A 13,136-nucleotide genomic window follows, 5' to 3' on the forward strand; every position below is an offset into this window, starting at 1 on the left:
ACACCTCCCTCTGCTCCATCCCTGTGCTGCCAGCTTACCTTGCTTTCGAAAGAGATAAACACCGAGGCCAATGGACACAGCCAAAAGCACGAGGACCAGAGCCAGAGCCACCATCCAGGGCTGGGTGTTGTGGAAGAAGGGAGCTGAGAAAAGGCACCAGGAAAAGGGCTGTATTTACATGCCTTGGTGGAAAAGCAAGACCCATACTTCTCGCAGCTTAGGAGAAGTGCAGGGGCCAGGAACACCTCACCCTGGCTGTGCCATTTGTACCTGCAATGTGCAGGGATGATTCCCGTTCCTGCTGGATGCGGCTGTTCCTGACCACACAGGACAAGGGCCCCTCCACGCTCCCGGTCACGATGACGGCGCCTTCGATTTCAAAGAGCCCCTCCTGGTCCTGGGAATGTGTCTGGGAGACCGAGGACAGGTGCTGCCCGCGAGCATCCCTCCACAGCAGCTGCGGCAGCGGGTACCAGCCGGCCGATCGACACAGCACCCGGACGCCTCCGTCCTCGTAGCCCCCCAGGGAGAGGTGGGGGTCAGCGCCTGTGGCTGAGGGAAGAGCGCGTATCTGGGGCTTGACTTGGGGAGGGATTCGGTTCCAAGGCAAAGACCCCATCTGCTCCCATGCAGACACTGCACAGACCAGCCGTGGCCCCAGCAGCTCTGGGACCTGGCACTACACAAGCCCACCCGCACCCCAAAGCACCCTGGCTGGTGCTGGACCCAGAGAGCATGGCTGCACAATGCCAGTGGCCCCAAATCTCCCAGAAAACTGAGGTGCCGAGCTCCAGCACCTCCAGGCAGTGTCTCTGCACCAAGCTTTGCTGGTTGAAGAAGCCTTGATGCTTTCAGATGTCTTACGTCTCCCCCAGGACAAAAAACAAAAGTAAGCAGAGGTTCAGATGCTCAGAGGTCTCTTCCCTGCTCCTGGCACTGTTTTTGGTAGTATCATAGGTACAGCTGAAGATGTTGCTGAGCAGCCAATGCCCAGTGCCCTCCAAACATCATGGGGATGGAGTTCAAGAACACCACAAAATACTATCAAAACCAACTGATTTATCCAAAAAAAAAAAACCTGCAGCAGAATGGGTATGCTCCTTCCTGGACAAGTGCTCGCAGACAGAGGAGGAGAAGGGCCATCAGACATTGTAAAGCCTCATCGAAAGGCTGTGAGTATGGGACAGGGGCCTGGGTAGGAGACACAGAAACAGGGAAACTAGGACCATCATCTGAGAGCATCATTCCAGCCACTAACCTGGTATCTCCAACTGCACAATTGCTTCGTCATAAGCATTAACATCTTTCACAGTGCAGAAATAGTGGCCATCATCAGAGGGTCTCAACCCGAAGATACGCAAGTCCAACCTTCCACCAGAGACACCATCTCTGGCCAGCTCTGTCCTCCCAGCATATGCCCCCATCTGCTCTCCATACAGGTCCTCTCCATTGCGGTAGTGGTGCACTGTTTCAGAGAACTCATCCCGGATCCACCTGACCTCCAAGCTGCGAGCATCGCGTTGAGGGGACAAGTGGCAGGGCAGCACGACATCCTGCCCCACGGTGGCAGTGACAGGCTGGCCTGGTCCCTCCACTCTGAGCTGAGCTGGGCAATGGAGAAGGGCACAGAAAGGCAGTGAGACGTTGCCATCGTAAATTTAGGTGCAGTGAGTGACAAAGGGTGAGCTGTGCATGAGTTGGTGTGTGCTGTGTCCCCCGTATCCCATGGGAAACAATCAGGGAAACAGGAGAGGGAGAGGGAGGACGTGCAGGAGAAGGAGGTGTGCTGGGAGTGGGAGCCCTCTCTGCAGCATTCGGGCAGGTGAAGAAGAGCCAGAAAGGGCAGCCAAGGCAGCACCCATATTGTGTGAAAGAACCAAAGGGAAAGTGAAACCCAGTGGGGACTGAGCTGTGGGCTCAGGTCCCCCCTTCCCCACAGCCACTCCCCTACCCCACAGCAGCATGTCTGCCAGTCCCAGGGGGGAGATCCCCCAGCAGCCCCACAGGATCCTACCTGAACCCAGCTGGAGGAGGAGCAGAGTGACGAGGGAAGTCAGGAAGCCCCTGGCATGGCCGGTGAGGCTGGGACAGCCACAGCCCCAGAGGAGCCCCATCTGAGAGGTCCTCCAGGGGGCAGGTGGCCCCCCAGGGGTTCTTTTGCAAGAGAGCCCCACCAAGATAGACGTCCCTCACAGCACCCAACACTCTGGAACACTGAAGGAAGCACCCAACACTCCCAACCTTTGCCCAGTTCCTGGCTGCAATAACCCTCAGGGAGCAGCTCTGCCCCTGGGGCAATGGGTACAAGTGTCTGAGGAGCTCTGCAGGGCTGGCACCACCATCCCATCGCAGCTGGGTGCCCAGTCCACCACCTTCAGCCAGGACGAGGGGCTTGTCCCCAGCAGGAGCCTCTCCAGACCTCTAGGGAAAGCCAGTGTCTGAGCTCATTCATCTCCACCTGTCTAGAGAGGAATGAAACTGTGAGCAATGGAACAGTGTGGAGAGATGGCAGAGCAGAGCTGAGTGGGATCGGAGGCTGAAGTAATGGGGTGCAGCTGGGTGCCGAGCCCGGAGCTGCCACCCTTTGCCCAGGGTGCTGAAGGCAAGGAGCCAGGCCCGCTCCCTGCTCAAGCCAAGCAGGCACAGGAGAGGGTTGCTCCAGAGGGGCAGGATCTTCTTCTCAAGCTTAGGTGGCTAAGGGAAGTTTATGTGCACTGGAAGCAAGGTTGGGCAACGTGGGAGGACTACAGAGATGCTGTTTGCCTTTGTAGGCAGAAAATTCAAAGCTCATTTTGCATTGAACCAGGACAGTACTGTGAGGGGCATTAAAACGGACTATTAAAAATATGTTAAAAGCAAAAGGAATATCAGAGAAAGTATTGGTCTTGATTAGGATGGTCACCTCTGTTAGAAATGGCTCATTCTTCAAAATAGGATTAAATAAAAAAATAGGATTTATTAAAAGAATAGAGGTAAGCAAACAGCGCTGGGTGCACCGGGAGTCTCTACTCCACCAGGACGCACACCAGTTACATCAAATAGCTGAATTTTACGCTCCTAGACTAATACATATTCATTACTACTTCTAAAAAAACAGGTTATTATAATCAGCTTCCGGGGTCCAATCCCTCCTACTGGAGCATGCTCATCAGTCTCCGGTGGTCCCTCTGGGGGTCTGTAGGGGTCTTTCATGCTGAAGGCTCGTAATCTTCCTCTCCAAGTTTTTTTCTCGTCCTTCCCCTTTGTACTCCCTTGGCACCGTATCAAGTTTATAGAACATCCCCTGCAGGTCTTGTCTCCCAGCCGTCCTTCAGCTTCTTTTTTCTTCTTCTTAATCTCTTGGCCACCTGGCCAGATATCAGAGGCTTGCATAGTATCCCATAACAGTCACTAGTTGTTATCAGTTGTTCTGAAACCCCCAGACATCAAAGACTTCATACAAACACAAATAGCTTTCTTATTGACACTTCACCAGTAATTAAAACATTCTTCACCAGCCATTCACAGGGACAGACACACCTATAGCAGTGTTAAGTTAATCTCGAAGAAAAAAAAAAAAAAAAGGCTGTAACTGTTAGAAATAGAAGTTCGGATTAACAAAAGCAAACAAGTTCATAAATTTGAGGAGTATTTTCTGAAGACTTGATAAATTGACTAGAATGAGGGGGAGACTGGGACACACTGCATCTGTGGTTCAAGAATTAAATTGCCAGTGCAGGGCCCAGAGGCAGTCTGGACTGATCTTTGCTGACACGAATTGTTAAAACATTCCTAACACTGTTCACATAAATCCTGCCCTTTCTTGGAAATTGCATGACTGTATATCACCGTACCATAAATAAGTACTCCTTATCTTGCTTAGGTATACATGTTTGTTGGAATTACCCCCCGCATACCCAGTGCTGTTCATAAAGAGTACCAGCTTTCTAATTCTCCAAAATGAACCCTGGAAAGTTACATTGCTTTTTGCATTTCAAGCTCATCCCAGTTCAGTGTCAGCCACAAACTCAGGTTTCCTTCCAGTCCTGCATCCAGGTCATTTATGGGAGTACTGAAGAGATCTGGACCCAAAATGGAGCCCTGCAGAGCTCCACTCGTGACTGGCCGCCAGCCTGATATCGCCCCTTTTACCAGAACCCTCGGAGCCCAACCCATCAGCCAATCGTTCACCCATCATATTATGCATTTATTTGTCTCTGTGCTGGACATTTGGTCCAGATGGGTACAGTCTGGCTCCCTTTGGTCAACTGGGAGATAGACCTTGTCATAGAAAGGAAATTAAGTTTGTTGAACAGGACTTTCCCCTCATGAACACATGTGTGCTGTGACCAGTGACCATTGTCCCTCAGGTGTTTTTCACTCACCCCCAGAGCAATCCACCTAAGCTCTAGAAGAAGATCCCTGCCAATCTGAGCTGACCTTCTGCCAAAGCTGCTTAACTAGAGGCAGGAGCAGGGCTTGCTCTTTGCCCAAACCACCTTAGGTCAATTGTGGCAGTACCAGGATTAGCACCCATGTGCACACCACTCCCTGCAGCCTTTGATCCTGCTTTGCTCTGGTGTCATTTGGTCCTATCCCCCAAGGGGCAAAGTTTCTCCCAGAGGTTTATTGCAGCCAGGAACTGGGCAAAGGCTCGGGAAGCTGGGCATAACCTTATGCTTTCTGCAGCTCTGCTGGGTGTCATCAATGACCTCTTTCTCAGTGGAGCTCCCATGGAGAAGAGCCCCTGGGGGCTGCCTGCCTCAGCCTGTGATAAGCGCAGGCTCTGCACCCTGCCCAAGGCGCTGCTGGCTGTGGCTCCTTGTGTTTGGGCCCAAGGGGAATCCTTCCCCACAGCCTGTGGTGCCTGCAGCCCCTTGGCCCATTCTGTCTTCTGCTCCAAGCTGCATACAATGCTCGAGGCAAGGCCACAGCAGGCTGAGCAGAGTGAGATGATACCTTCCCTCAGCCGGCCAGCAGTGCCATGCCTGAGGCAACCCCAGGAAAGCTGTGGTGGTTTTATTCGTGTGGGCAGCCGAACTCCTCCTCAGTTGCTTTCTCACTCCCTCTCCTTAAAGGAAAAGGGGGAGAAAAGGAGATGCAAAGGGTTCAGGGTTTGAGACAAGGACAGGGAGATTGCTCAAAAATTATCACGATGGGCAAAACAGACTCTGAATATGGAGATAGTAAATTTTATTGCCATTTACTAACAAGCTAGAGAAGTGAGAAACAAATGAAAGAAACTAAAAACACCTTCCTCCAATCTACCCTCTTCCACCTCCTCCCCCACCCCCCACTCTCCCCACCCCCTAATGGCACATGTGAATGGGGGAATGGGGTTTGTCGTCAGTCTATAGCACTTTGTCTTCACCATTCCTTCTTGGTTACTCTCTGCCCCTGCTCCACGTGGGGTCCCTCCCACGGGATGCCGTCCATCCCAAACCGATCCTGTGTGGGCTGCCCACAGGCAGCAGCTCTTCAAGAACTGCTCCCTATGGGTCTGTACCACGGGGTCCATCCAGCAGGAGCAAACTGCTCCAACATGGGTCCCCCACAGGCAGCAGCTCCCCCCAGGTCCCCTGCTCCTGTATGGGCTCCTCTCCATGGGCTGCAGCTCTGGCCCAGGTTCTGCTCCTGCGGGGGCTCTCCATGGGCCACAGCCTCCTCCAGGCCACATCCACCTGCTCCACTGGGGGCTCCTCCACGGGCTGCAGCATGGAGATCAGCTCCATGTGGGACCCATGGGTGCAGGGGGACAGCCTGCTCCACCAGGGGCCTCTCCACAGGCCACAGGGGAACTTCTGCTCTGGTGCCAGGAGCACCTCCTGCCCTCCTTCTTCACTGACCTTGGAGTCTGCAGGGCTGGTTCTCACTCCTCTCTCTCCCAGCTGCTGTTGAGCAGTAGATTATTTTTTCCCCCTGTTCCTTAAATATGCTTTCACAGAGGTGCAAACAACATCGCTTACTGGCTTGGTTCTGGTCAGCAGCAGTGCCCTTACCTAACATGGGGCAGCTTTTGGATTCTTCTTGCAGAAGCCACCCCTGTGGCCTTCTACTACCAAAACCTTGCCACATAAACCCACTAGTATGTAGTGGGTTGGCCCACTCTTGGCCATACTCTTGGCCCTTTGTGCTGCCAGGGCCCGCTGCTGGATGGATACTATCAAAAACCATGTCATAATCTTTACTGAAATCCAAAAAGACCACATTGACAGGAACCCCTTGGTCAACAAGGAGGCTGACTTTGTCATAAAATGGAAATTAAGTTTGTCGAACAGGACTTTCCCCTCACGAACCCATGTGAGCTGTGAGCAGTGACCGCATTGTCCCTCAGGTGCTTTTCACTCACTCCCAGAGCAATCTCTGTAATTTCACCAGGCACTGCTATGAGACTGACAGGCCTGTAATTCCCAGGGTCTTCTTTGCTGCCCTTTTTGGAAACGGGCAACGTTTGGCAGCTTCCAGACACTGGGACCTCTCCAGATTCCCAAGGACATTTCAAAAATAATTTATAGAGATTTCCTGATGACATCAGCCAGTTCTCTGAGTACTCTGAATCCCATCAGGTCCTACAGTCTTGTATGCATCCACGTCTAGGAGCAAATCACAACAAAATTCAGAGTTGGCTGGGAGTTTAATGTTCCCACAGTCACGACTCTCCAAGACAGGGCACCTGGGGTCCTAGAGCCCATCGTCAGTGTCGAAGACAAAGGCAAAGAAAGCATTAAACATCTTTGTGTTGTCGATGTCCCTGTTTGTGAGGACACCATCCTCATCAAGTAACAGACAAATGTTTTCTCTGGACCTATTTTTGCTCTTCAGATACTTTTAAAAAGTCATGTTTACTGTTCCTCACAGTACTGTCCAGGTCCAACGTGAATTGAGCTTTGTTCATAAGAATTTTCAGCCTACAAAGACAAACAGCATCTCTGTAGTCCTTCCATTTTGCCTGACCTTACTTCCAGCACACACAAACTTTCCTTACCCACCTTAGCACTGGAAGATCCCTGCCGATCTGAGCTGACCTTCTGTCACAGCTGCTTGACTAGAGCCAGGAGTGCAGCTTATTCTTTGCCCACACCACTCTGGGCAAAGGGTGTCAGCACCGGGATCAGCACCCAGGAGTGCAACACTCCCTGCAACCTCTGATCCTGTTCAGCTCTGGAGGTACTTGGTACCATCCTGCAAGGGGTAGAGTTCCTCCCAGAGGGTTACTGCAGCCAGAAACTGGGCAAAGGTTGGGAAAGTTGGGCATAGTCCTGTGCATTCTGCAGCTCTGCTGGGTGCAGTGAAGGACCTCTCTCTTGGTGAGGCTCCCTTGGAGAAGAACCCCTGGGGGCAGCCCTTGATAAGTGCAGGCTCTGCGCCCTGCCCAAGGTGCTGCTGGCTGTGGCTCCCTGTGCCCGGGCCCAAGGGGACTCCTTCCTCATCTGCCTGCAGTGCCTGCAGCCCCTTTTTCGCCTCTCTCTTCTGCTCCAGCCTCTCTCTTCTGCTCCAGCTTCTGCTCCAGCTTCTTCTGCTCCAGCTTTCAAAGCTGTGTCTTGCTCCCTCTTACTTACTCTGGTCCCTCTGAATCTGGGAGCAAGATGATCTCTGCCTGCTCCCCAGAGAAGAATAATTAAGGGTCTAGCTATAGGAGTAGCCATGGAATGTAAAGCACTGCCATCTGATCATGCATTGGTATTACTTTCTTTTCCCAGTGAAAAATTATGGAAGCCCTGGTAAGTCTCCGTTCCTAAACCCAAATATCTGGGGTCTTCGCATGGGAGCAGTAGTGGGATGAGAAGTTTTCCCTTCTCACCATGCATCGCTTTTGTTTTCCTTTTACAGTGGAATTGGCTGAAGAGCTGGGTGAGTGTCCCTTAGCATGAAACCCAGGGCAGTGCTAAGGCAATGTGTAGGGGAGGGTGGGCAGTGTACAAAATGCACATCAGGGATTTTCTCTTTCTTTTCCAGGTTACAGGAGATGAAAATAACGGTGAGTGTCAATCTGCATGAGATGGGATATGGCGTATCACAATGGGATGAGAAGCTGTTCCCTCTCATCATGCCTTTTTTTTTCCCTCTCATTTCCAGGGCAGCAATCTGGAAGACAAGGTGAGTCCCCGTTTCCAGACGCAAAGAAAATGGGTTCTTGTCATGTACTGAGAATCCGTACTCTCTCAACAAGTGCTTTTGCTTTTTATTTTCAGAGCAACCAGCTCCAAAGCAGGGTGAGCCACCCTTCCCAAAATGAAGGAATTCGGGGATATACCCATGGGGTCTGTGAGATGGGAAGTGGTCCCTTCCCATCATGCATTGTTTTTGCTCTTGTTTTGCAGTGAAAGAAGATGCAAAGCCTGGTGAGTATCTTGCAGCACAGCAAAGCAGTTTGGGGTCTGGCCATGGGCTGAGAAGCTCTCCCCCCTCAACAAGTCTTGCTTTTTTATTTGTATTAATTTGTGTATTTTTTCCAGCTGAGCAAGCTGCAGTGCTGGGTGAGTGTCCCTGAGACTGGGCTCTAGGGCAATGCCAAGGTGATGTGCAGGGGTTTCTGGGCAGCTGGGACAGAGTAGACCAGGGACTTTCCCTTTTCCAGATGAAATAGGTGAAAGGCTGGGTGTGTCTCTATCAGCATCTGAAGGGATTTGGGGTCTCACAGTGGGATGAGAAGCTGTTCCTTCTCATCATGCCTTTTTTTTCCCTCTCATTTCCAGGGCAGCAATCTGGAAGACAAGGTGAGTCTCTACCCCAAACCCAAAGAAAATGGGTTCTTGTCATGTAGTGAGAATCCATACTCTCTCAACAAGTGCTTTTGCTTTTTATTTTCAGAGCAACCAGCTCCAAAGCAGGGTGAGCCACCCTTCCCAAAATGAAGGAATTCGGGGATATACCCATGGGGTCTGTGAGATGGGAAGTGGTCCCTTCCCATCATGCATTGTTTTTGCTCTTGTTTTGCAGTGAAAGAAGATGCAAAGCCTGGTGAGTATCTTGCAGCACAGCAAAGCAGTTTGGGGTCTGGCCATGTGCTGAGAAGCTCTCCCCCCTCAACAAGTCTTGCTTTTTTATTTGTATTAATTTATGTATTTTTTCCAGCTGAGCAAGCTGCAGTGCTGGGTGAGTGTCCCTGAGATTGGGCTCTAGGGCAATGCCAAGGTGATGTGCAGGGGTTTCTGGGCAGCTGGGACAGAGTAGACCAGGGACTTTCCCTTTTCCAGATGAAATAGGTGAAAGGCTGGGTGTGTCTCTATCAGCATCTGAAGGGATTTGGGGTCTCACAGTGGGATGAGAAGCTGTTCCCTCTCATCATGCCTTTTTTTCCCCTCTCATTTCCAGGGCAGCAATCTGGAAGACAAGGTGAGTCTCTACCCCAAACCCAAAGAAAATGGGTTCTTGTCATGTAATGAGAATCTGTACTCTCTCAACAAGTGCTTTCACTTTTCACTTGTGCTGAATATCCTGCAGCACAACAGAGCATTTTAGGTACAGCCATGGCATGAGATGGTCTCCCCTCTCAGAATGACTTGCTTTTTAATTAGTAAACTAATTTATTTATTTATTTATCTATTTATTTTTCCAACTGTGCATGCTGCATTGCTGAGTGAGCGTGCCTAAGCTTGGGCTCTAGGGCAATGCCAAGGCGATGTGCAGCTGGTAGAGTAGACCAGGGATTGTCATTTTCCAGACAAAATAGGTGCAAGGTGGGGTATGTCTCCATGAGCATCTGAAGGCATTTAGGATCTTGCAATGGGATGAGAAGCTGTTCCTTCTCATCATGCCTTTTTTTCCCCTCTCATTTCCAGGGCAGCAATCTGGAAGACAAGGTGAGTCTCCGTCTCCAGACCCAAAGAAAATGGGTTCTTGTCATGTACTGAGAATCCGTACTCTCTCAACAAGTGCTTTTGCTTTTTATTTTCAGAGCAACCAGCTCCAAAGCAGGGTGAGCCACCCTTCCCAAAATGAAGGAATTTGGGGATATACCCATGGGATCTGTGAGATGGGAAGTGGTCCCTTCCCATCATGCGTTGTTTTTGCTCTTGTTTTGCAGTGAAAGAAGATGCAAAGCCTGGTGAGTATCTTGCAGCACAGCAAAGCAGTTTGGGGTCTGGCCATGGGCTGAGAAGCTCTCCCCCCTCAACAAGTCTTGCTTTTTTATTTGTATTAATTTATGTATTTTTTCCAGCTGAGCAAGCTGCAGTGCTGGGTGAGTGTCCCTGAGATTGGGCTCTAGGGCAATGCCAAGGTGATGTGCAGGGGTTTCTGGGCAGCTGGGACAGAGTAGACCAGGGACTTTCCCTTTTCCAGATGAAATAGGTGAAAGGCTGGGTGTGTCTCTATCAGCATCTGAAGGGATTTGGGGTCTCACAGTGGGATGAGAAGCTGTTCCCTCTCATCATGCCTTTTTTTCCCCTCTCATTTCCAGGGCAGCAATCTGGAAGACAAGGTGAGTCTCTACCCCAAACCCAAAGAAAATGGGTTCTTGTCATGTAATGAGAATCTGTACTCTCTCAACAAGTGTTTTCACTTTTCACTTGTGCTGAATATCCTGCAGCACAACAGAGCATTTTAGGTACAGCCATGGCATGAGATGGTCTCCCCTCTCAGAATGACTTGCTTTTTAATTAGTAAACTAATTTATTTATTTATTTATCTATTTATTTTTCCAACTGTGCATGCTGCATTGCTGAGTGAGCGTGCCTAAGCTTGGGCTCTAGGGCAATGCCAAGGCGATGTGCAGCTGGTAGAGTAGACCAGGGATTGTCATTTTCCAGACAAAATAGGTGCAAGGTGGGGTATGTCTCCATGAGCATCTGAAGGCATTTAGGATCTTGCAATGGGATGAGAAGCTGTTCCTTCTCATCATGCCTTTTTTTCCCCTCTCATTTCCAGGGCAGCAATCTGGAAGACAAGGTGAGTCTCCGTCTCCAGACCCAAAGAAAATGGGTTCTTGTCATGTACTGAGAATCCGTACTCTCTCAACAAGTGCTTTTGCTTTTTATTTTCAGAGCAACCAGCTCCAAAGCAGGGTGAGCCACCCTTCCCAAAATGAAGGAATTTGGGGATATACCCATGGGATCTGTGAGATGGGAAGTGGTCCCTTCCCATCATGCGTTGTTTTTGCTCTTGTTTTGCAGTGAAAGAAGATGCAAAGCCTGGTGAGTATCTTGCAGCACAGCAAAGCAGTTTGGGGTCTGGCCATGGGCTGAGAAGCTCTCCCCCCTCAACAAGTCTTGCTTTTTTATTTGTATTAATTTATGTATTTTTTCCAGCTGAGCAAGCTGCAGTGCTGGGTGAGTGTCCCTGAGATTGGGCTCTAGGGCAATGCCAAGGTGATGTGCAGGGGTTTCTGGGCAGCTGGGACAGAGTAGACCAGGGACTTTCCCTTTTCCAGATGAAATAGGTGAAAGGCTGGGTGTGTCTCTATCAGCATCTGAAGGGATTTGGGGTCTCACAGTGGGATGAGAAGCTGTTCCCTCTCATCATGCCTTTTTTTCCCCTCTCATTTCCAGGGCAGCAATCTGGAAGACAAGGTGAGTCTCTACCCCAAACCCAAAGAAAATGGGTTCTTGTCATGTAATGAGAATCCGTACTCTCTCAACAAGTGCTTTTGCTTTTTATTTTCAGAGCAACCAGCTCCAAAGCAGGGTGAGCCACCCTTCCCAAAATGAAGGAATTCGGGGATATACCCATGGGGTCTGTGAGATGGCAAGTGGTCCCTTCCCATCATGCATTGTTTTTGCTCTTGTTTTGCAGTGAAAGAAGATGCAAAGCCTGGTGAGTATCTTGCAGCACAGCAAAGCAGTTTGGGGTCTGGCCATGTGCTGAGAAGCTCTCCCCCCTCAACAAGTCTTGCTTTTTTATTTGTATTAATTTGTGTATTTTTTCCAGCTGAGCAAGCTGCAGTGCTGGGTGAGTGTCCCTGAGACTGGGCTCTAGGGCAATGCCAAGGTGATGTGCAGGGGTTTCTGGGCAGCTGGGACAGAGTAGACCAGGGACTTTCCCTTTTCCAGATGAAATAGGTGAAAGGCTGGGTGTGTCTCTATCAGCATCTGAAGGGATTTGGGGTCTCACAGTGGGATGAGAAGCTGTTCCCTCTCATCATGCCTTTTTTTTCCCTCTCATTTCCAGGGCAGCAATCTGGAAGACAAGGTGAGTCTCTACCCCAAACCCAAAGAAAATGGGTTCTTGTCATGTAATGAGAATCCGTACTCTCTCAACAAGTGCTTTTGCTTTTTATTTTCAGAGCAACCAGCTCCAAAGCAGGGTGAGCCACCCTTCCCAAAATGAAGGAATTCGGGGATATACCCATGGGGTCTGTGAGATGGGAAGTGGTCCCTTCCCATCATGCATTGTTTTTGCTCTTGTTTTGCAGTGAAAGAAGATGCAAAGCCTGGTGAGTATCTTGCAGCACAGCAAAGCAGTTTGGGGTCTGGCCATGTGCTGAGAAGCTCTCCCCCCTCAACAAGTCTTGCTTTTTTATTTGTATTAATTTATGTATTTTTTCCAGCTGAGCAAGCTGCAGTGCTGGGTGAGTGTCCCTGAGATTGGGCTCTAGGGCAATGCCAAGGTGATGTGCAGGGGTTTCTGGGCAGCTGGGACAGAGTAGACCAGGGACTTTCCCTTTTCCAGATGAAATAGGTGAAAGGCTGGGTGTGTCTCTATCAGCATCTGAAGGGATTTGGGGTCTCACAGTGGGATGAGAAGCTGTTCCCTCTCATCATGCCTTTTTTTTCCCTCTCATTTCCAGGGCAGCAATCTGGAAGACAAGGTGAGTCTCTACCCCAAACCCAAAGAAAATGGGTTCTTGTCATGTAATGAGAATCTGTACTCTCTCAACAAGTGCTTTTGCTTTTCTTTTCTTCAGGGGAACAAGAAGCAGAGCTGGGTGAGTGCCCATCCCTCTGGCCATGGGCTGAGAAGCTCTCCCCCCTCAACAAGTCTTGCTTTTTTATTTGTATTAATTTATGTATTTTTTCCAGCTGAGCAAGCTACAGAGCAGGGTGAGTGTCCCTGAGATTGGGCCACATGACAACGCCAAGGTGATGTGCAGGGGAGGGTGGGCAGCTGGGACAGAGCAGCCCAGGGCTGTCCCCTCACCCTGCCCACACCTACTGGGTACCAACCATGGCTGTGACCAGCTCTCCCCTCTCCTTCCAGCACGGAGAAATTTTCTGATT

General features: G+C 50.3%; 1 protein-coding gene across 1 annotated transcript; it reads right to left on the reverse strand.

Annotated features, from left to right (window-relative positions):
• Nucleotides 1-217: 217 nt before the first annotated feature.
• On the reverse strand, nucleotides 218-1,964 carry LOC309889259 (butyrophilin subfamily 3 member A2-like; the record flags this gene model as incomplete). Its single annotated transcript, XM_082782021.1, has 3 exons — nucleotides 218-552; nucleotides 1,259-1,606; nucleotides 1,952-1,964. 3 exons carry the CDS (start codon nucleotides 1,962-1,964, stop codon nucleotides 218-220), a joined length of 696 nt encoding a protein of 231 aa, XP_082638147.1.
• Nucleotides 1,965-13,136: the final 11,172 nt, after the last annotated feature.

This window comes from Aythya marila (assembly GCF_965140915.1).
Source record: "Aythya marila genome assembly, chromosome: 33".
NCBI classification, from domain to species: Eukaryota; Metazoa; Chordata; class Aves; order Anseriformes; family Anatidae; genus Aythya; species Aythya marila.